The following is a 24,286-nucleotide window of genomic DNA, read 5'->3' as shown; positions in this document are numbered from 1 at the left end:
GGGGAAGTTTCATCTTGTAAAGTCTATTGTAGGACATCCTTTTCCAACACAAACAAGTGAAAGGAAAACTAACTGGCTGGTGTGAAGCTGCTAATATTTTAAAACTGTACAAACAAGAATACATACCACTTGACCACCTCTCAATTATTTTAAGATAAAAAAGAGCAAGTGACTAACCCCCCCCCATTCCCACACTCCCTTACAATATGAAACTAATATGGATGTTGGAGTTTTAGTTGGCCTAATATAAACGGTAATATGGATTATGGAGAAAAGTAAATCCTTTTTACTTCCCTCACATCCTTTACATCTGGATATACATAGTAGACTTAATCCCCTTTGGAGGGGCTCCTGTGCTAGCAAGTTTCATCTGCATCTAGCAAAAGGGAAACAAAGTTATAGCCCATTTCCCATAAGAGTGAATGGGGCACACAGGTCTCTATTTTATATTGAGCAGCTTGGAACCCAATTTGAATTACAGCTCAAAGTGGACAGAGTCTCAAAAACAGACCAGAATTTTTCAAAAACAAAGATGCAAGGTGAATCTTGGGGCCCATGCACAACACTAAAAAATACCCCTTAACCAATATCACTACTTTGAAAATGCTTAGATGAACAAAATCACTTTTAACATGCCACTATGCATGCCACTATGCTAAAGTCCTTCCCCAAGTCTAGGTTAGTTGCACTTAAGTCCCATTTAAATTAGTGGGATAATTCAGTCATAACTTAGCTTCAATCCTAACCTTGTCTACTCAGAAGTAAGTCCCACAGAATTCAATGAGGTTTATTCCCAGGTAACTGGGTTAGGATTGCACTCCTAGTTCCCATTGAAATCAATGGGATGTAAGTGTAACTAGCCTAGTCTGGATCCAATCCAATTACTTTTTAAAAGAACTTAGCGAGAGATATAATAATAATAATAAAATTTTATTTTTGAGTCGCCTATCTGGCCAAATTAACGGCCACTCTAGGCGACGTACACAATAAGATAAAATACAACATATAAAATACAACATAATCAAAAACCTCAAACTGTAATTAATCAAAATCATCCACAACTGTATCACACTAAAATCAGTCCAGCCCAGGAATCTTATATGCCTGCCTGAATAGCCAGGTTTTTAAGGCTCGGCGGAAACTTGGCAAGGAGGGGGCATGTCGAAGGTCATAGGGCAGGGAATTCCAAAGGGTGGGGGCCACAATCGAAAATGTCCTCTCTCTGGTCCGCACCAGCCTAGCTGTTTTCACTGGTGGGACCGAGAGAAGGTCTTGTGAGGCTGATCTCATCAGGCGGCATATTTGGTGATGCTGGAGGCGCTCCTTCAGATAAACTGGGCCAAAACCGTTTAGGGCTTTAAAGGTAAGTACCAACACCTTAAATTGGGCCCGGTAAACAACTGGTAACCAGTGTAGGTCTTCCAACACCGGAGTGATGTGATCCTGGCGACGGCAGTTCTTAATCAAACGTGCCACCGCATTCTGCACCAGCTGTAATTTCCGGACCGTTTTCAAGGGTAGCCCAATGTAGAGCGCATTACAGTATTCTAAGCGAGAGGAGACTAGGGCATGTACCACCCGTGGGAGCAGATGGACAGGAAGGTAGGGTCGCAGCCTCTGTATAAGATGTAATTGATACCAAGCTGCCCGGCTCACTGCTAAAACCTGAGCCTCCATGGACAGCTGGGAGTCAAGAACGACTCCGAGGCTGCAGACCTGGTCCTTCAGGGGTAATCTTACCCCATTAAACACCAGGTCTATATCTCCTAAACTTCTTTTGTCTCCCACTAGCAGCACCTCGGTCTTCTCAGGGTTCAGCCTCAGCCTATTACCTCCCATCCATTCACTTACGGACTCTAGGCACTTGGAAATGGTATCCACAGCCATCTCTGGTGAGGATTAAACGAGAGATAGAGCTGAGTGTCATCCGCATATTGGTGACACTGCAACCCAAATCTCCTGATGATGCCTCCCAGAGGCTTTACATAGATGTTAAATAGCATGGGGGAGAGGATAGATCCCTGTGGCACACCACAATTGAGAGGCCAAGGGTCTGAAACCTCATCTCCCAACGCTACTTGTTGATGCCTGTCTGAGAGATAGGAACAGAGCCACCGTAACACAGTGCCCCCTATTCCCATTCCCTCCAGGCGATCTAAAAGGATACCGTGGTCGATGGTATCGAAAGCCACTGAGAGATCCAGGAGGACGAGGAATGCGTGTTCTCCCCTATCCAACGCCCTCCTCAGATCATCCACCAGAACGACCAAGGCTGTTTCAGTTCCATGTCCAGTCCTGAAGCCCGATTGGAATGGATCTAAATAATCAGCTTCATCCAAGTGTGTCTGTAACTGTGTGGCCACCACTCGCTCAATCACCTCGCCCAAGAATGGAAGATTAGAGACTGGGCGGAAGTTGTTTAACACTTGGGGATCCAAGGAGGCCTTTTTTAGAATGGGCTTTATTACCGCCTCCTTGAGGGCTGATGGCATAGCACCTTCATCCAAGGAAGCATTCACCACTACCTTGATCCCTTCGCTCAGTCTCTCCTTACAACCCATAATGAGCCATGTAGGGCAAGGATCAAACAGACAGGTGGTCAGCCTCAGAGTAGAGAGCACCTTGTCCACTTCCTCAGAGGGAAGAGGCTGAAACCGATCCCATTGGACCGGAATGCAACTGGCCAACTCTGGCCCACTTCCTGTATCCACGGCATACGGAATCGTGCTCTTCAGACGTTCAATTTTATCAGCAAAGTGTTTAGTAAATATGTCACAAGAGGCTTTAGAATGTTCCATGGGTTCCTGCGCAACTGGACTGACCAGGCTTCGGACCACTTGGAACAACCTCCTGGGACAACACTCCGTGGATGCAATAGAGGCAGCAAAGAATTCCCTCTTTGTTGCCTTTGTTGCCACTTGGTAGGCAGCTATTGCTGCTCTAACCAGTGTCCGATCGTCTTCAGAGCGAGATTTTCACCACCGGCGCTCTAGACGTCTCACCTCCTGCCTCAGACCCCGCAGCCGTGGTGTATACCAGGGTGCAATCTGAGTTCTATTCAGGGGGAGAGGACGTTTTGGAGCCACCCGGTCTATTGCCCCGGTGATCTCCCATCACTCCAACACCAGGGTTTCAACCGGGCGACCTTCAGACAGCTCCAACTCTCCCAGCGCATTCAGGAATCCCTTAGGCTCCATCAGGCGTCTGGGATGGACCATCCCTGTCCCCTGCGGAGGGTGTGTGGCATTGAGAGGTCTACATTTACCAGATAGTGATCTGACCATGACACGGGGTTAGAAGAAATAGCCCCCATTTTCAGAGCACTTCCCCCTCCTCCTGAGACAAACACAAGGTCAAGAGCATGACCGGCTACATGGGTGGGCTCAGTATTACTAAGGTGCAGTTCCCAGGAGATCATGGTTTCCATGAAATCCCGAGGAGCTCCTATGAGAGCTGCCTCGGCATGCAGGTTAAAATCCCCCAACACCAATAGGTCGTGGGAAAGGACCCGCACGCCCGAGACAATCTCGAGCACCTCTGTGCAGCGGGGTGGGCGGTACACAAGCAGAATCCCTAAACTGCCCTTTGGGCCCAACCTCCAGTACATGCAATCAACAAACTTGGTCTCATGGAGAGGGGGTCTGGCAAAGATCAAAGACTCCCGATAGATAACTGCCACTCCCCCTCCCCGCCTACCAAACCTCGGCTGCTGTGCGTACTGGAAACCAGCTGGACACATGGCCTCAAGCACAGGGGCTGAGGCCTCATCCAGCCAAGTCTCCGTAATGCACATCAGGTCTGCGTTCTCATCCATGATCATGTCATGGATGAGTGTTGTTTTCTGTACCACAGACCTGGCATTACACAACAGCAGACGAAGGTTGGGTGGAGCCGTACATCCCCCAGTTATCTTCTGGCTATGAACAGGCCCGGAACAGGGAATGGATATTATGCATCTATCCCTTGTTCCCCTACGTTGGCGTGGCCTGCCACCCGCACCATTCCAGCATCTGCCGCCTAGCCTCTTAATATCATGGCTCCCCACCCTTCCCACAATAACCCCCTCCGATTTACACATGTCCCCCTCCCCGCCTAATACTCAGGCAGGACCCCCTATTCCCCAACAATCCACGCAAGGTTGTTCGTGTCGTTCTTATTGCGGTCAGCTTGCTTACAGATAGCCTTAAAGGTTTCCATATTCCTGAAATTCTTGATCAATCATTTATCACTGTAAATAAATCATTTCATAAGGAAATACCATTTAGCAAGAACAAAACTTCTACCTGAGATAACAACAAAGTGAGTAATTTACCTGCTGGTGGCTTTATGAATGGTGGTGGAATTAATGGTACAATAATGGGTACGTTCCCATGCTCCTTTAACCCTGCTGGTGAGTCTGAGAGTCCGTTTCCTGTGGTAAGTCCTGGATAGGTTGTGTTTATATTGTACGATGAAATAACACTGTCTTCAGGTAATTGTGTTTTTGGCAAAGAATTTTCTGTGAAAGAAACAGAATAAATTATAACATGTTAAAACTATTAATCAGATATACTTACTTGGGACCAAGCTTATGTTACTGCTGAGCATGTGTCTAGATCCTCCTTTAGGCGAAGAGGCTAGTGGTGTGAAGAAACTACCCTGCAAACAGACTGAAGTTCAGTGCACAATGACAAACCTAAAAGTGCAGTTACTAATGCAATACCCAGACACAAAATGAAAGTGTCACAGATTCATCAAGCAAATTGCAATCTGGGCTTTAAAGGCACACAACAGCTAGCCATAAACTCATTGACTATCTGAATTAGTCCTCAGTCCCTCTCTTTTCAGCATAATGCAGCAGCATAATCAATGAATGAAGCTGTTTGTCATGAAAACACATTAGCACCATTTGTGGACTACTACATAGTGGGGTTTTTTTAAAACAGTGGGGCATGTGAGAGGCTAATTCCCCCTTGTTCTTCATAAATCAGGAGCAGCCAATGTGATGCCTCCAGATGTTGTTGTACTACAACTCTCATCAGTCGCAGCCAGCATTGTGAATTATCAGGGATGATAGAAGTTGTAGTCCACCAACATCTAGAATGCACTACATTGGCTACCCCTGAAATACATAATGACATTACAGCATTCCATTTTATTTGTGTATCGGCTGTTTCAAATGGTGTTTACAAGAACTAAAGACTCAGGCAGGAGATAGATGTTCTTTATTAAACAAGCCTACTTCCAACACATCACTCTCTGTGTCCCTCCTGCTCTATCTCTTGTTTTACTTCCTGGTAGCTGTCCCCTTAACCTGTGTCACTGGCTTACTCTCTCTGTCTACTGTCCCAACTCTCCTATCTAGTTTCACATATATTGATACATTGTTCCTTTTAAAAAGAGAACTATTTTTAAAGCTAACTTATATAGTTGGTAAAAACGTCATATTATCCCTTGAATTAAAGTAAAGTTTTTTAGGTGGTGAGGTCTCTGTATCAATCAATCTGCCAAAGTCTTAATCTGTTATGGCAGTTAGTTATATTTTCCCGGTGATAGCTATCACATCTGATGGAAGCTGAAATGAGCTGATCAGTCTCCCATTCACTCAGGAGGGGAAGAATCTGGGTTCTCTTCAACTTGAGTTGCATCTTCCACTTCCTGAGGCTGCTTTCTTTCATTCTGTCCTGCTGATTCTGAGTCTGCTGCAGGTCAACTGTTCTCTACCCCCCCAATTAAATGTACATCCCACCCTTGCTCCCAGAAGGAGCTACATAAATGCCTTCAATTCCTTCTCAAGACTTGGACCCTCTGGGATCACCACATCAAACAAGAGTGTGTTCATTTGAATTTGGACATCAGCTTTCCTATTACTCAGTTGGCTGTATCCAGACATGCCCACCCACATATACTTTGGATAAATCTTTACACTGGTTATAGGAAGAACTTGTTTTAAATTCTGTTCTGCTATACGTTCAGCTCATTTGTTGTAGCTCTCTGGCTGTTGTAAGTTGCCTCAGAGAGGCAACAAAGTCTTTGTCAGTCCCTGTGCCAGACTCCTAGCCAAATACAGAAGACCTCTGGGAGGCCGGGCCTGGCAACCAGGAGGTCTTCTGTATCTTTAAAAGTTGTGCACAGGGAAGGGAGAATTCCACCTTGTAGTTTTTCCCATTACAGTGTTGCAAGAACACCTGCACTGGGCTGACTTTCTCTTCTCCTAAAGATACAGGATCAGTCTCAGGTCCTGAACCTGGCAACCCTACATGGAACAGACAAACCACCACTGCAACAGTTCTATTATAATTCCCAACATGGGGCAGGTGAGTACTGTCTTAATGATCGGAATATCTGTCCCCAACAGGATGATCTCTAAACGCAAACAATAGAAGGTGCCTTGGGACTTCCCAGGAGGATCCCTCCGCCTGTGCAGCCTCTGAGACGGCTCCCGTCTTGGATGAAACTTTTTCAGTTTTAAATCCAGTCAGAAGGGTCTTTTTTGACTGGGGATAATTTCTTCCGGATAAGGAACAGAGCTTGGAAAAGTTACTTTTTTGAACTACAACTCCCATCAGCCCAATCCAGTGGCCATGCTGGCTGAGGCTGATGGGAGTTGTAGTTCAAAAAAGTAACTTTTCCAAGCTCTGATAAGGAAGAAACGTGAGATTTCCCACACAGCTTTGTTGTGATTGTTGGAGACTGGAACTCGTCAGAATTGTCTGTGAAAGAAGGTCTTCCAGCAGCTCGGACGGAGCGAGGATTTCCAGCTAGCTCAGCTGAAAAAGTGACCCTTTTTTTTTCTTTAAAGAAAAACGGCCTAACAGGCAAGTATTCTCCTGTCTACACTTATTACTTTCTTATCTACACAGCTAAAGAGATTTGTCAGGGAACCAGCAATTAAGAAAACCTGGGTGAGCCAAAACTTTCCTTCTCTTTTACTCACGGAACTAAGGGGGAAGAAAATAAAAATAGCCTATCTTTTTTTATTGCAAAAAGCTGACATGGAAAATAGCATTATAAAGATTACAACGGATGAGGGTTTTCTTTTTGATTTATAAGATTTTTGTGTAATATATGTCTGGGACTATTTTTTCTGATCTACTTTTTTTTTGACGAATCTGCTCATTTTTTTGCTACTAGTTATTTGGACGCTGTTAACTAAAGCTGTTTTTGCACTTCTGGGCATATAAGAGATAAGGGCTGTCTAGAGTGTGACGCCAGTTGGTTTGAAAGATTAACTCCTTTGTAACTGGATAAAGAAATAAACTGCTCTTTGCTTGGGACATTGAAAATTGAAGGAGTTTTGTTCCTTTGGCTTTAAGAATGACAATTAAGAAGATTATGGATGTACAAGAAGGGACTTTATCTCTAGACATGTTTCAGAAAATAATGAATGGGATTAACTCAATAAAACAAGAACTGAGAAATAATAGACAAGCGTGGAGAATTGAATTTGACGAAATGAGACAGGAGCTGAAAGAAATTCAGGATTCTATGAGAAAGGAGAATAAAGATTGATCTGGAAAACAAAAAAAGGATGAAAGAGAAATTAAAGGCAAGGTTCAAACTATGGAGATTGGATTAAATATGGATATGGAAAAAGATTTGGATTTCCTGGCTGTGATGGATCCTGGAGACAAATATTACGGTTTGGAACTCAGCGCTGTCCCTGAAGGAATTGAAGAGATTGGAGATAAAGATATTATCGGTTCAAAAAAATTCCTGGACTGGAAGGATTTGATGGAACTTGAAATGGAGAAAGCTAACAGAATTAATCCCTGTTTTGTGTCAATGGAAAAATCTTCAAGAGATGTGCTAGTGTATCATATAAAAAAGAGGGATGCGGCTTTGCAACAATACTTCAGTGATACATTCGGAACTGATGGCAAGAAAATATCTGTGAAAAAGGAAATTCCTATCAGACTCTTATTATATGACTATGACAGCAAGATTATTGGGCGCGTAAAGATGGAAGATGGAACCAATACGGATAATGGAAGAAGAGCGATTTGAAATTACTGGACTTAGTAGACTTGATGAGTTGGATTAATTGACATGTTTATCTAGAAAAAAAATTGATGGACATATATCTCAAGGATTGGAAACTTCTCTTTGACTTTTTGTGGAAGAATAAAATGATATGATGTTAATGAGATTTGTAACCAATTAAGATAACCGCTGGAGGAAGGTGATTTTATAATCTATTAAGATACAGGCTTGTTATATATTATAGACTTATAGCTGAACTACGACAAATCGGAAGTCAATTTTTTTTAAAAAAAAAATTATATTTTTTTTCTTTTTATTGTATTAGTTATGGATTTGTGTTTTTTCTTTTTGTATTGTTTTGGTTTTGAAAATTTGAATAAAAATTAATTGGAAAAAGAAAAACAATAGAAGGTGCCTTGCAATGTGCAAGGGAACCTGAGGCAAGAGGCTTAAAATGCCACCTACTGGCCCTATTCTCTCGCTCGCTTACTGCCATCTACTGAGCATCTGACTGGGGAAGTACAATCTGCTGCAGCTATTTTCCATTATTGATTCTACATCTCTCCAGTCTCTTTTCCAGGTAGACCTCTACTAGGTACACAACAAGGATTTTCTAATTCCCAATGCAATGCAGACTGCAAGCAAAGCCTACAGCAAGAAAAGCAGAAGCAGCAAATCAGCATACATCTAGCAGATCCTATTTGGGTCTGCCACCTTCTTATTCTTACAGTGCTCCTACAATTTTGCAAACTGCTTGATATGTAAGCTTAAAAACATAACTTCAGTTTTAGTAGATCCTTGAGTGCAGCATTTTTTATGCTTGGATTGACTATGCATTATGAAGTGCTTCATAGGTCGCTACTTCAGTTTCTGAAATTTCATACAATCCCATTTCACCACTGCGAAGCCCAAAATTCTTCTGGAGCACCCCACCTTGATTTGCAATTCATCTGAATGATGCACTGTCAGGACCCCTCCCATGGTCACCACCCTGTCACAGTCCCACTTCAGGGTCCTGCTCTCAAAATGGTTCTCTCACCGGCCCTAGCACTGATCTCTCAAGATCCCACTGCTAGGCATCACCACCTGATACTCTCTGTAAACAATATTGCCTTGAGATTGTGCCTTAGTCTCCTCCTGGCCTATTGCTACGTTGTGTCTGGGTGCTCTTACAGGCCTCAACCCCCCTGTATCTTTGTGCCTATTATACAGCCACGAGAGTGTCTGTATACTATATAGCCAGCATGGATTTTTCACATTCCACAATATTAAATTGCAAATACCCCCATACCATTCTGATGCTTCCCAAAAGCTCATTTCAAAACAAAACCTTACCAAACTTACAGTCCTGAACTCAGAAACACTTGCTTAACAACACTGTCAATTTTCATGGCGATACACAAAACAGTCAGAGAGAATAGACAGTTCAAAGTCTAAAAAGAAAAAAAAATCCCAGAGCCCTTTTGGACTTTGTTCTCTGAGTTCTCATAATCTGTTGAAATTCATTAAAAATCAGCCATGTTCACAGAGTACCTGTCATTCTAATACTGACCTTGCCCCATACTCTGACCTTCATCTTCTGCAGTTTAAAAGTTAAAAAATGCCTGGCTAATTTTTAATTAATTTAAGAAATTTGGCTTGAAGCCAAAGATAACGTGGAGCATGCTCAGTAAGAACCAACTGTCAGTATTCTAAAAGCCTCACACCTGCTGAGCTTAGCTAATCAGGGGGCCACACCCACACCAGACTTGATTTCACCTGAGACAGTCATGGCTTCTGTGAGGCGTCCTTCCCTGGCTCTCCCTGTCAGGTTCCTACCTGCTCGTGGTTACTGCCTGTCACTAGGCACCACCAGGGACTCCACCAGTCCGGACTGTCCTCTCTTATGGTTTCTCTCCCCGCTCTAGCACAGATCTCAACAGATCCCCCTGCTAGGCAGCACCACCAGTCACGTCCTATAACCAGTAGTCCCAGAGACTCTGCCTGAGTCTCCCTCAATTAGGTTACCTCTGTGACTGCGTGCTTAAGCTGTCCCAATCCCTTTGATTTACTCAGACTGCTTATAATTCTGGTTTGCTCTGAATACTTGTGGTGTTATTCTTCCCTTCCCCGCTGCCACCATTTGTTATAGTTTCCCTTCAGCCTTGGTTATTTACCTCACCCTCCCTTCTGGTCTGTGAAACCCCAGCCAAGGATCAGGCCTTTGGTAAACCAAATTAAGTATTTATTAAATAACACAGATAACAAAGATAACAAGATTACTTCATAAGGCACATAAGCATATGGTTTTATCTAATACTAATCCGAACTCTACCCCCCTCCTTCTCCACGCTCTCCTGACAAACAACTCTCTCAAACCCACCAAAACAACCTATCAACATCCACTCCAACGTTCACCACCCCCAGATTTACCTGTCATACTTCCTTTTATACTGTCAGCCATTTTAAACATTCAGCCAATCATCCAGCATTCTACTGCCCATTCACTCCCCCTTCCTCTTTCATTCTACTTACCATGTATCTCCTATACAAACAGCACTTACCCTATTTACACTAATACAGGAACATCACAGCTTCCCTCAAAGAATCATGGGAATTGTAGTTTGTGAACGGAGCTGAGAGGAGACTCCTATTCCACTGAAAGAATGGTTTAACAGTCAGCCACTCTGAAAGTCTGTGAGAGGAACAGGGTGTCTCCTAGCAACTCTCAGCACCCTTCACTAACTACACTTCCCAGGATTCTTTGAGAGAAGCCATGATTGGCTTTGAGCCATGGCTTTGAGAGAAGCCATGATAAATTGTTTTAAATTGTGTTTTAAATTGTTTTTAAATTTGTATATTTGTTTATAGTTATTGTAAACCGCCCAGAGAGCTTCGGCTATGGGAAGGTATATAAATACAATAAATAAATAAATAAATAAATGATTGTCCAAAGTGTAATAGAGGCCTGGTGACAGCTTTGTTTTAAATTTGGGTGGGAGGTAGGGTTGCCAGGTTCAGAGCCTGAGACTGATCCTGTATCTTTAGGAGAAGAGAAAGTCAGCCAAGTGCAGGTGTTCTTGCAACATTGTAATGGGAAAAACCACAAGGTGGAATTCTCCCTTCCCCCTGCATATCTTTAAAAGTTGCAATCAGCCCAAATAATAGAAGGAAGTCATGTGCTGTGCTGATCTTGTTTTAGCCAGAGCTTGGAAAAGTTACTTTTTTGAACTACAACTCCCATCAGCCCCAGCCAGCATGGCCACTGGATTGGGCTGGTGGGAGTTGTAGTTCAAAAAAAGTAACTTTTCCAAGCTCTGGTTTTAGCAGGGAGAAAGCGACACTATTAAGACAGTTGATATAGTTCAGATGGTCACTTTAAATATGTCTGATTTACTTTGCAGTTTTAGTGAAGAAATCATTTCCTTTTGCTTTTATTTCTATGAATATGTGAAATACAGCAACACTTTGCAAAATTTATACTAAAAAAACTCCAAACAGGAGCTGGCAGGTGTTGCCACTACTCACCATATACTCAGAGGCACGTTACCAAATTCTTCCAAGCTACACAGCAAATGGATTGGACTGTGAAAGACCAACCCAAATGGTGTTTGCATTTTGACAAATTTGTAGAGCAGAGGTCAGGTGTCCTGCTCCCCTGGTGCATTTACTATAGCTGCCCAATTTCCCTGCTTTTAAAAGTTCGATAGAAATATCTGTGGGCTATAGGTATGTTCCTAAACTGCAAGGTTTTTTGCCTATTAGTGAATAAAGATTACAGCCCTGAGTTGTTTTGGATACCTGCTGATGTTAGGTATCTCTTCACCACTGCTACCATTGATACTGTTTCCCAACCTTGGTATATGCCCTGCTCACCCTTCTGGTCTGTGAAACCCAGCCAAGGATCAGGTGTTTTGGTAAATCAAGAACTATTTATTTATTTACACAGGGAATAACAAGATTACTTAAAGGTTTAGTCAACATGCATATGGTTTCATAAGATGTGTTACTCTTTATATTTCTTAGTCATAAATAACCTGCCTCACTACCCACCTAAATCCAATCCACACCTCCAAAACACCCAAACCAACCACCACCACCTCCAAAAACCCTGCTCAGCGCTCAAAGCCTCCTCACAACTGTCCTCCTCTCATTTATACCTTCAGACACACAGATGCTCAGCCAATCATCATACAACACTCATCAACATTCCAACCCATGTACTTCCCCCTCTCACTCACTCTACTTACCACATATACTCTAATAAACCCGCACTTACCATATTTACAGTATTACATTTACAGGGGCATCACATGCACATCCCTACTTGATAGATAGCCCTGTAACAGGTGGACCCATACTCAGCAGGGGGTGGAACAACAGGAAGAACTGCACCTGTTACTTTGCTGACTTTCACTGTTGTAAAACTGGGATTAGTGAATAGTTGTTGTATAGCAGGGATTATTTCCCACTCCCTGGGAGACCAGGGTTTGAATTCCCACATAGCCATGAAGCTGGGTGACCTTGGGCCAGTCAGTGCCTCTCAGCCTCATGAAAACCATACTCATAGGGTTGCCATAAGGCGGAATCGACTTGAAGGCAGTACATTTACTTACCCTGCTTGCTACTCACCTCAGTTTTTTCCAGGATGAGACTTTGAAAGGGAGGAGACTAACAAGTTAACTAGCTCCATTGCACACCAGGACATAGGCTTTATATGTTTACTATCCTCTGTATACTTCACCCAGCAGTAGTAAGGGGATACACACAGCCCACAATCCCCCTTGTTACTGCTGGTGTAATAAGCTACACAGTCTGCATGAAGTAGAAGGGGCAAAAAGGAATTTAAGCTGTACTGTAGCCATAAGCAGCAAGCAAAGGCAATTAATCAAATGAAGAATGGCTCTGAGGCCCAGTTGCACTTCTGTGTATATCTTTATAGGTAAGGACAAACCCCTGAAGGAATGGGACTATTATTGATTTCTAAATGCCCACCAGTACTGTTTCATTTACTGTTCATCTGTAGTACAGAAGGGGTTGCAAGATGTTCGCGGGAACAGTAGTGTGCAGAGCTGCAGTTCTAATTTTTGCTTCCAGCTGACAATGGACCACCATTATCTGTGTAACACTAAAGACCTTCAGCTTGAAGTTGAAGAAAGGAGTCAAGGAGAAAGTAAGATTGAAACAGAATTATATATAGAATAGAGTGACACTGTGTGTATGCACGCATATGCACTGTTGGCAGGAAAGAAGTGGGCAGGCAAGAGATTTGGAGGGCTGGGGACTCTGGACCAGGAAGCCAAGGTGCACTGTATTGTTAGTGCTAAAGTCTAGACCTTTTCAAGGTCAGTGTTTCCTATCATCACTGCAGTATTGTGACATTGCAGCTCTAAATGGACAATGAGGGTTGAAGAGCTGGGCAAATTCTACCACATTGATTTGAACTTACTAGTTAGTTTTTTGGCTTTAGTCATCTCAACCAAAATGTAAACTTTTAAATACAAATGATTGTTCTTTTTTTCAAATAAGATCCTCATTAAAACCTGCTGCCAGAAGGTTTCACAACAACGGGGTTCAACACAAGGCTGCTTTTTCTCCTGCTTTTTAACTCACTGGCAGCTGCCTGAATTGTGTCTTCATGAGAATTGACTATCTGGGGAAGATGTACTGCTGTTGCAGATTTATATGTGCTTAATAGCATTTTGTTCAATTCTGTACAGTGCTCTTCTGGATTTTGTCTGCTAGAAGTCATTACCATGGATGCATGTGAGGTCACCTTTAAAACTGACAAAATAAACAATACCACTAACATATTTGAACAAAGGGACATAAAATGTCATTACCTTTTAGAACAGAAATATGCTGTCGGCTCTCCCCATCTGCAGGGTAGTTTCTGAATTCAATATCTTCTCCATCTTTTAATTCAACCTTATCATACCCATACCAGCCAAGGAGCTCATTCATGGTGTTTTCTGCAAAGTTCTGAAAGAGAAGAATTGCCTACTTATTTATGCAATCAATAATCATTTGGAACTAAGAGATGAATGCATAAATCGAAATCTATTTGCACTGTACCATGAAATAGCAGGTTTGTTCCACCTTCTCTAGACTTAAGTTCATTTATCAAGTCACGTACATAAACTGTAATGCATTTAAATCTTTGAATGACATATGTAATTAGACCTTCACAAATTTGCAATTTAAAGAAAAATATGAGGAGGAAAGACAGCTGTTTATCATTTCTGTACATGAATTGATAGTGTGTGATATTGTTTAGCACATATTTTTCACAACATTTCATATCCTATGCTACCATAAAATGTTTTAAAGCACATCAGGAAAGTGACAGAAAAACAAAGATTGATTTACTAGTGCACAAGAAACAATCCTGCTATGTTACAGCCATTGATAATAGAAAAGGCTAGTGACTCAACCAATGACTGATATAAACCAGATTTAAAAATATAATTATTGTGATTTCATTAGAAAATAGCACTATAGAAACCAACTGCTTTTAATATTTCCCACACCCACACCTTCCACTTTCTGATAGTTCTTAGCAATTGCAATACTATCCAATAAATAGGAGGGATGGGAACTGTTAGCCAACGCTGGTTCAAAAGCATCCAGTCAACCTAACAGGTTGGTATCGATTTGAGTTCATTCTTTGACCTTTTACTGCTTTTACTCATCCATGTTTTTTCCCTCTGAAAAAATATAGATATTCATATTGATGTTTTGAAAGGAAATATCAGTATATTGAAAGGAAATATTTATCTATTTATTTATTATTGCTTTTGTATACTGCCCCATAGCCGAAGCTCTCTGGGCGGTTTACAACAATTAAAAACATTAAAAACAAATATACAAATTTAAAAACACATTTTTTAAAAAGCAATTTAAAAACACATACTAAAATGCCTGGGAGAAGAGGAAAGTCTTGATATTGATGAATGGAAGAAAAATCAATATCAATATTTTAGATTTTTTTTTTTAATCATTCCAAAAATAGCCAAGGAAAAACACTACAGAAAAATGAGATCTGCAACAATAGTGAATAAGAGAATTAATGGAAAATTTGGTACCAAATCCAAATTGGGCAGAATTCTAGCATATTCCGAATAAGCATTATGAGGATCTGCATAGTCTCTGCGTTGACTGTTTTAGAAATGCTGAACTAGCCTTACTAAAAACAAAAACAGCATTCTATCAGGAAGTATCCTGAGAGAAAGAAAAAATATGATGCCAGGATATGTTGTTACTATGATAGATTTAGTTGTTTTGCTGTTATGTGCCTTCAAGTCGATTATGACTTATGGTGACCCTATGAATCAGTGTCCTCCAAGAACATCTGTCATGAACCAGCCTGCTCAGATCTTGTAAGTTCAGGTCTGTGGCTTCCTTGATGGAATCAATCCATCTCTTGTTCGGCCTTCCTCTTTTTCTACTCCCTTCTGTTTTTACCAGCATTATTATCCTTTCTAATGAATCAGGTCTTCTCATTCATTATGTGTCCAAAGTATGATACCCTCAGTTTCATCATTTTAGCTTCTAGTGACAGTTCTGGTTTAATTTGACTAACACCCAATTATTTGTCTTTTTCTCAGTCCCTGGTATGCGCAAAGCTCTCCTCCAGCACCACATTTCAAATGAGTTGATTTTTCTCTTAGCTGCCTTTTTCACTGTCCAACTTTCACATCCATACATAGAGATTGGGAATACCATGGTCTGAATGATCCTGACTTTGGACCTTTTCTAGTTCTCTCATAGCTACCCTCACCAGTCCTAACCTTCTTCTTTCTTGACTATTGTCTCCATTTTGGTTAATGACTGTACCGAGGTATTGATAATCCTTGACAAGTTCAATGTCCTCATTGTCAACTTTAAAGTTACATAAATCTTCTGTGGTCATTACTTTAGTCTTTTTGACATTCAGCTGTAGTCCTGCTTTTGTGCTTTCCTCTTTAACTTTCATCAGCATTCTCTCAAATCATTACTGGTTTCTGCTAAGAGTATGGTATCGTCTGCATATCTTAAATTATTGAAATTTCTCCCTCCAGTTTTCACACCTCCTTCATCTTGGTCCAGTCCCGCTTTCTGTATGATATGTTCTGCATATATATTAAACAAATAGGGTGATAAAATACACCTCTGTCTCACACCCTTTTCTACTGGGAACCAATCGGTTTCTCCATATTCTGTCCTTACAGTAGCCTCTTGTCCAGAGTATAAGTTGCGCATCAGAACAACCAGATGCTGTGGCACCCCCATTTCTTTTAAAGCATTCCATAGTTTTTCATGATCTACACAGTCAAAGGCTTTGCTGTAATCTATAAAGCACAGGGTGATTTCCTTCTGAAATTCCTTGGTCTGTTCCATTATCCAACATATGTTTGCGATATGATCTCTGGTGCCTCTTCCCTTTCTAAATCCAGCTTGGACGTCTGACATTTCTCGCTCCATATAAGGTAAGAGCCTTTGTTGTAGAATCTTGAGCATTACTTTACTTGCATGGGATATTAAGGCAATAGTTCAATAATTACTGCATTCTCTGGAATCCCCTTTCTTTGCAATTGAGATATATGTTGAACGCTTCCAGTCTGTGGGCCATTGTTTAGTTTTCCATATTTGTTGACAAATTTTTGTCAAAATTTGGACAGATTCAGTCTCAGTTCAAATTGCTTCTAGTAGCCTGGGAGAAACTAATCCGTGAAGAACTTACATGCCACCAAGGAAAGTGTCTGAACAATGTGGAATTAGGAACTATGTGGGCAAAGAAACAGTTCCAGAGTGTGGTCTGAGGGCACATAATAAGGCTATCTTGCTAAGTATGTCCAGGTCCGACCAATGCTTGGATGGAAACCTCAAATGTTGGATTTTGGCACAGGAATTGTGAGAATTCTTAGAATCATAGAAGAGCAGAGCTGGAAGGGTTCTATACAGCCATCAAGTCCAACCCCCTTCTCAGTGCAGGAAAATTAATCAAGATGAGACCTTTTTCATTCCCATGCTCAAATATACAAGAATTCAGCCAAGCTCATTACAGCACTAACTAATAAGGATGTAAGCTAGGGAAGATGGTGAATGGCTGGAGACAGGGTGTGCCATGACCCCTGGCTCCTTGCACTGGCCTGAAGATGGCATAGATGAGGTAGAAATGTAGACTTCTGCACTTGCTAGTGGGGCCTTTAGCATTTACTCCTAGTCCCTCCCCGCCTTAGGATGTAGGTCTCCCGCCCTCCAAATTGTTTGTAAAAAGCATGTAAGCATTAATTAAGAGAGGTTGATCTAATACTGAAAAAGGCAATTTAAACACGTCAAGCAGTAGAAATGGCATGGGATACATGCACATTCTGATAAACAGCACAACTGTAGAGCAGCAACAGGGAAGAGAGGAGCATTTTGAATAAAAAGCCAATAAAGGCAGATACAACCAATTACAATAACAGTGGCAGAGATATACCAACAATATGAGATTAATTGTATAAATAGCAGCAGATGTAACCATTTTTCCAAAATATGGATTTTGGAAAGTGCACGCGCTGGCTGCAGGTTACTTTGCAAAGCAAAGAGGGAGGACATTTTAAAAAACACTATCAGGAAAGAGCCCACAAACACAAAAGAATGAACAATTAAACTAACCACTAATGACAGGTATATGATTAGGGTTGCCATATTCCAGTTCCAAAAATCCAGGCAGGCTAATTTGCATATTATGCAGATTATTTGCATATTATGCAGATTATTTGCAGATTATTTGCAGATTATTTGCATATTAATATTTGGATTGTCCAGTTTTGTTTTTGTGCTTAGGAATTACCACCAAAAATTGGGGAAAGATGTGAGAAATCTTTTTTTTTAAAGCAACATTTTCAGCCTTAAATGCCTAGACTCTAGTTTCCAACACCATGGAATATTTATTGATTGATTAAGAGGATTTATATCCTGCCCTTCTGCTGTTAAAAACAGAGCTTAGCACAGCTTACAAATATAATAAAAACAATAAAAATACACAATCAATATAAAAACATAAAATAGCAACAAACTTAAAGTAAGTCAGGGCAGCAGTACGGTTAACCATATACGATATATTTCAAAGATGTGGTGGGTGGAGAAAAACAAGAAGCCAAAATGTTAGGAAAAGGAGTCTTTCACACCACATGCTCAGTTCTAAATACTGTTGCAGCAAGTTTTACAAGTTCCTCCAGTATTCCACTGGTGCAGGCACTCAGACATTCAAAGTATCTGTATGTTTCTTAGGTTTTATAAAAGCAGAGCTTTGCTTAACTCAGTTTCTTCTCCCTTTGATCAACCACATCTACACAGGTTCCACCTCCATACTCAAAATGAAACTGGGCCTGGAAGTGTGCAACAACCCCACACATACTTTGCTAATTAGATTACCAATGCCAGGATGTCTGTCTTATCGACTACTCTCCTGCTCCCCCCCCCAGTCCTGGGCTCAGAAAGAAAATATCTGGTCCTCTTCAAAGTACTGATAAGCCTCTTGTTTTAATTAAAATAATAATTATAAATTCTTGCTCTTATCACTAATGGGAGTTAATTATCTTGCATATGCTGCTGTTGCTTCTATGGCTGTAATGGAGTGAGGTTAAAGATAAGTGAAATGCAAATAGGAAAAAAACAACACAAAAGGCAGTAACACTTTCCTAAATGTAATACCATACCAACCACAACAAGATTCCTATGAGTAAAGCAGAAAACTCAGCATCCCACAACCAGTCAGGATTCATAAGCAAAATCCCAAACTAAAAAAATCCTAGCAACCAGTCAGCCAAGGTCACAGAAATCCCCATGCAGCACAACCTGACCTGGGGACTGCAGTTAATGCAGAATGCTGCAGCACAATTGCTGACATGAGTGAGATCCTATCAGCACATAATACCTCTGCTCTGAAATCTGCGTTGGTTGCTGATTTGCTACCAGGCCAAGTTCAAGCTGTGCTTTCCATGTTATGCGTGCCACATAGTACTTGTTCTGCTCTTGTAAGAAATCAGTACTGTAAAGTGGCAGCACCTACGCTTTGGAACTCCTTGCCTATTGACATTAGGCAGGCGCCTCTTTTCAGCACCTGCTAAAACCAGTTTTCTTGAGGTAAGCCTCTCCTGGCATGTGGAAGCTATTGTGTTTTTAAATCTGTTTTTAACTCATTGTTCGGTTTATTATTTTGAATGTTTTTAAGTATCTGTCCTTAACGCTTTTGCCAATAATTTTATTGTTTTCATTCTTTCTGTAAACCACTTTGAGATTTTTTTACAATAAAGCGGTATATAAATGTTGTAAATAAAAATAAATAAATGTTGGAGTCACTGTGGCCCTTGAGTCTCTTCCCACTTTTAGGAACCAAGGAATCTGCCTTATACTGATTCAGGCTATTTCGTACCATGATTTCTTAAATGCAATACCATACCAACCACAACAAGATTCCTATGAGTAAGGCAGAAAACTAAACATCTCACAACCAGTCTTCCGGGAAGGGTGACTGACTTCCGGGAAGGGTGACTTAGCCTGTGCCTGCTTTTGAGACGGGCTCCTGCCTCAAAAGAAGCTTATTCAGATATATCAGTCAGATTTTTTTTTTTTTGACTGATTAAACTTCTCCCGGGTAGGGAGAAACGAAGAGATTAACCTCAAAGCCTATTTTTGTTGGGACGACCAGATCTCATTAATTTATGGGACGAGGTCCAGCCGACGAAGGTGGGACGGATTTTCAACAACAAGCTCTATCTGATAAAGCGAACGTTCATCTTATCTTCTAAGAGAGAACGCACTAACAGGCAAGCACCCTTCTTTCTATATTTTTCTTTTACTTGACTTAAATTGTTGCTGTTTAAAAGAGATTTGCCAGATTGATCGGTTTTTGACATCTCACTGGGGAGCCATAACTTCTCTCTGCTACTCACTAATTAATAGCTTATCTCTGTTTTTGTTGCAAAAAGCTGTCCTGGATTTGCATTCTAAAGATATACACAGAAGAGGGATTTCTATTCCAGATTTTTATTTTGAAGAATATTATATTGTCTGAGACTACTCTCTTTTTGGTCTATTTTATTTTGACGAATCTGTTTCCTGACGACCGCCATTAATTGTTTCGATCCTGGGAACTGCATTTTGTTTACTTAAGCATGGAGAGATAAGGCTGTCTGCTCTGTTTATACTGTGATGTCACCAAGTTTGGAGTATTAACCCAATTGTTGCTGAAATAAGAAGTGGTTTTCCTATATTTTTCTTTTAAAATGGCAATTAAGAAAGTGGCTGAGAAGCTGGAAATAACTATGTTTCAGAAAATAATGGATGAGATTGAGATAACGAAACAAAACCTGCGACAGGGTTGTAAGGAGCTGAAAATTGAATTGAGTAAAATGAAGCAGGAGATTAAAGATATAGGGGTCCCTGTGAGAGAGGTGACCCTGGAAGGGGTCCCTGTGAGAGAGGAGACCCCGGAGATTGGAACAAACGTGGAACAGGAAAAAGATTTGGAGTCTATGGACTTTAGAAACAAAATCTATTGTTTGGAGACACAGGAGATTAAAGACATAGGGGTCCTTGTGAGAGAGGAGACCCTGGAGACTGGAACAGGGGTCCCTGTGAGAGAGGAGACCCTGGAGACTGGAACAGGGGTCCCTGTGAGAGAGGAGATCCCGGAGATTGGAACAAACGTGGAACAGGAACAAGATTTGGAGTCTATGGACTTTAGAAATAAAATCTATTGTTTGGAACTCAATGTTATCTCTGAAGAAATTAATGAAGATTCTAGAGATAAAGTTATCAATGGCATGGATAATCTTCTGGACTGGAATGATGTGATGGAGCCCAATATAGAGAAAATCTATGGAATTAACTGCAGCCATGTGACAATGGAAAAACTTTCAAGAGATGACCCAGTGTATTTTGAAAAAAAGAACAGAGATATGATTTTACAGCTGTATTTCAGCAACCTATTCAGAATGGATGGCAAGAAAATATTTGGGATAGAGGTAATTCCCATCAGACTCTTACTATATGACTATGGCTTTGACAGCAAGATTATTATGGAATACTGATAATGGAAGATTGGATACTGAAATTACTGGACTTAACAAGACTACTGAAGATGGAAGATGGAAAATGGAACTAATAGGGATAATAGAACAATGGCTACTGAAATTACTGAACCTAACAGATTCTGATGTGATGGATTAATTGAAATGTTTATTTTGACTATGGTTATGACAATAAGATTATCATAATTAGTAATGAGATGGATTAATCGATATGCTTATCTGGAAAAAAAAAATTGATAGATATATTTCTTAAAGAATTGAAACCTCTCTTTGACTTTTTGTGGAAAGAATAAAGTAATGTTTATGAGATTTGATGATTAAGTAAGATAATTACTGGAGGAAAGTGATTTTATAATATGACTTAAGAGACAGGATTGTTATATATTATAGACTTATAACTGATTTGATCTTTGACAAATGGGAAGTCAATATTTTACTCTTTATTTTTTATTTTTGTTTTTTTTTCTTTTTTTCTTTTTGTTTAACTATTTTTGATTTTGTTTTTTGTCTTTGAATGTTTTATGATTTTGTCTTGTATGTTTTATGAAAATCTGAATAAAAATTATTGAAAAAAAAAAAAATAAACATCTCACAACCAGTCAAGATTCCTAACCAAAAACCAAAAATATGATAAATGAAGAAATATTTATATAATAAATATATTTATTATTTACACAAACTGTAAAGATATTTATAGTGCAATCCTAGGTTTATTTATTCAGAAGCAAGTCCCAGTGTATTCAGTGGGGCTTACTCAAACAGGGACAGAAATGCAACCTCAAGTGATAAGCAACTTCATTCACACAACCCAAAATTCCGAATCATAAGACTCCATACACGCACACACACACACTGCAGATGTATAAATACATACAGCCCATGTAACAGTTTATTGTCAAAGCAGTTGGTCATTGCAGAAAAATCAGTATTCGTTTTTAAAAAATCAGTATTAGTTTCCTACAGAATAAAAACTGTAATACCTAAGTAAATCCTGCCTACTTGCTTTAAAATAGGACTGGAGGGGGAGACAGAAAGAGTTAGAACACAAACACAATTCTTTTTTACATTCACTCCAAAGTCCCATTGATTTTCAGCACATTCATAACCATGTCTACTCCAAAGTAAGTCCTACTGAATTCAATGGGATTTACTCTGGGCATATGGGATTAGCATTGGTTTTACAAAAGCAAGTATTGGGAAGGTTTTCAAAACACTGCCCAGGATCTGACTCCTGCACACAAGAAGAAAAAAAACTGAAATGTATATACTTACCCAATTTATGAGATTTTCAGATAAACAGGGGGGGAACCACCATTTTCTGGCCTTGCAATGAGGTTTTCTAGACACTGTCTGAGGTCAACCAAACTGAAACACAACCCTGGCTTCACTGATTGGCTGCAACCCTGAACGGGCAGGGTTAAAGCTACTAAGTGCTATAAAGTACAGTTTAAAGAAAGATTTAACAGTTGGGGGCAGCTGACGTTTTTATGTATATCTCGAGAACTGGACCACCTAGAAACTTAATTTTTTAAAAAAATTAAAGCTGAGAATCCGGGCCACCTAAGGGGTTAAACGGGCACTGGGTGGCATGCAAAGAATCTGGGTAAAACCCGGCTAACCGGACAATATGGCAACCCTATATATGATAGTACAGGCAAATACAATGATCAAAAGCAAAATTATAAAAATATAAAAGATACAAAGAATAAGTAAATATTAAATATTCAAAAGTGTCTTTAAATATTTTGATGAAGGACTAATCCCAATTTTAGGAAAATGTACTCTGGTTGTTACATACAAAGGAAGGGAAGAAAATGCCAAGACTTTGTATAGTATCCAGGAGCAAACAATCAGATGGGAGCTTAAACACTTATGAAGTGCTTAGTTTTGTGAAGAAGATAATTGAAACCTTTTCAGGATGTGCTTACTGGTCAAGGATGTCTTCCACTAAATTACAAAATATGGTTGAAGGCATATGTGATACTAGTGATGCATGATTTGGATTATGTACTACAAACCTTAAGGAATAATTTCAAAATGGCAGCAGAAGAGATAAATAAATTAATATTTATTTATTTAAAATATTTATAAGCCATGAATAGAGAACCAACTAAATGTGTTTACTCTCTAGCAATTTCAGAGAAGAAAGCTATAGAACTAAGACTGTGCATTAGCTTTTAAGAAGCTAAACACGAAGGAATGCTTCTATTTTTTACCACTGTACAAGAAATGAAATGTGGGATTTTGGCAGAGTCCACTGGATAGAGAAAGCTCCAAGATCTGCACATGCAACACACCCTTTGGCAGATAATGGTGTCTAAGATTGTTCTTCACTCTATAGTCAGTAACCTTAGGTGTTCAACCACAACATTAGTCACAAGGTGTAAGTAGCTTATAAAATTACATATTCATTACATCATTGGAGCTTAATTTGAGGCACTACCTGCAAAAATCGGTATGGAAAGAAGTAAGAGATTAGATTACTGGAAATTGCAATTATGAACCATTTTAAGATAAACAAAGCAAAATGCCAATCTATAACGTATTTAGGCAGATGATTAACCTATGAGGAAATCTTGCCAGATGAATCAAAGACACAAGCCACTGTGTATATGCCAACACTGCAAGATTAATAAAGGGGATCAAAGACTTCTAGTTATGCTGAATTATGTTAGCAAATTCATATGTAATTTTGCAGTCCATACAACTCTTCTGATACAACTTCTCCACATGGCATAGAGATGAGTTCAGCGATTTAAAACAAATCCTGATAACAGGCCTTACAGTGCAGTATTTTGATGCACTAAAAGAAATCAAGCTTTGTACAGATCCCTCCAAGGAATTATATACTGAAGCATGGAACAGACTGGATGCCAATTTCCTACAGCCAAAGAAATAATATATGCACTGGCTGAAAAAGGAATGCTAGGCCTGGCCATTGGACACACTGTTCATGATTTTCTTTATTATCACAGCTTCAAGGATGAAACTACAGTCCATCACAAGGGAAGTACCTCTATACATACAATGGTTGCTGTTGAAATGTAACTCTTGAATTCTAATGTGAATATCAATTAATAATTGTAGTCATACTGGATGATAACCAGCCATGTCTGTCTGCTTGTGCAACACACTTCCACTTGTGTAATAGGGCTTCACCTTCCTTTCCTCCTCCCCCCTGCCCCATCTCCAACTGAGATCCTCAAAGATTAAATGCTGCATTCATTTATTGTATATACAAGCAATAGATAGTATATACAAGCAATACATTAATTTATATT

At 40.2% G+C, this 24,286-nt stretch overlaps 1 protein-coding gene across 4 annotated transcripts in view; it reads right to left on the bottom strand.

Annotated features, from left to right (window-relative positions):
• Positions 1-24,286, bottom strand: part of SOBP (sine oculis binding protein homolog) — a 262,570-nt gene that overhangs the window by 214,071 nt on the left and 24,213 nt on the right. For all 4 annotated transcript variants that reach the window (XM_061623522.1, XM_061623525.1, XM_061623523.1 and 1 more), the window contains exons 2-3: positions 13,785-13,923; positions 4,313-4,498 (exon numbers count right to left, since the gene is read on the bottom strand). In XM_061623522.1, coding sequence (XP_061479506.1) covers positions 4,313-4,498; positions 13,785-13,923 — 325 coding nt within the window. The remainder of the gene's footprint in view (positions 1-4,312; positions 4,499-13,784; positions 13,924-24,286) is intronic.

The sequence above is a fragment of the Rhineura floridana genome, chromosome 4 (assembly GCF_030035675.1).
Source record: "Rhineura floridana isolate rRhiFlo1 chromosome 4, rRhiFlo1.hap2, whole genome shotgun sequence".
Classification (NCBI taxonomy): domain Eukaryota; kingdom Metazoa; phylum Chordata; class Lepidosauria; order Squamata; family Rhineuridae; genus Rhineura; species Rhineura floridana.
This window is presented reverse-complemented; position numbering and strand designations above follow the sequence as displayed.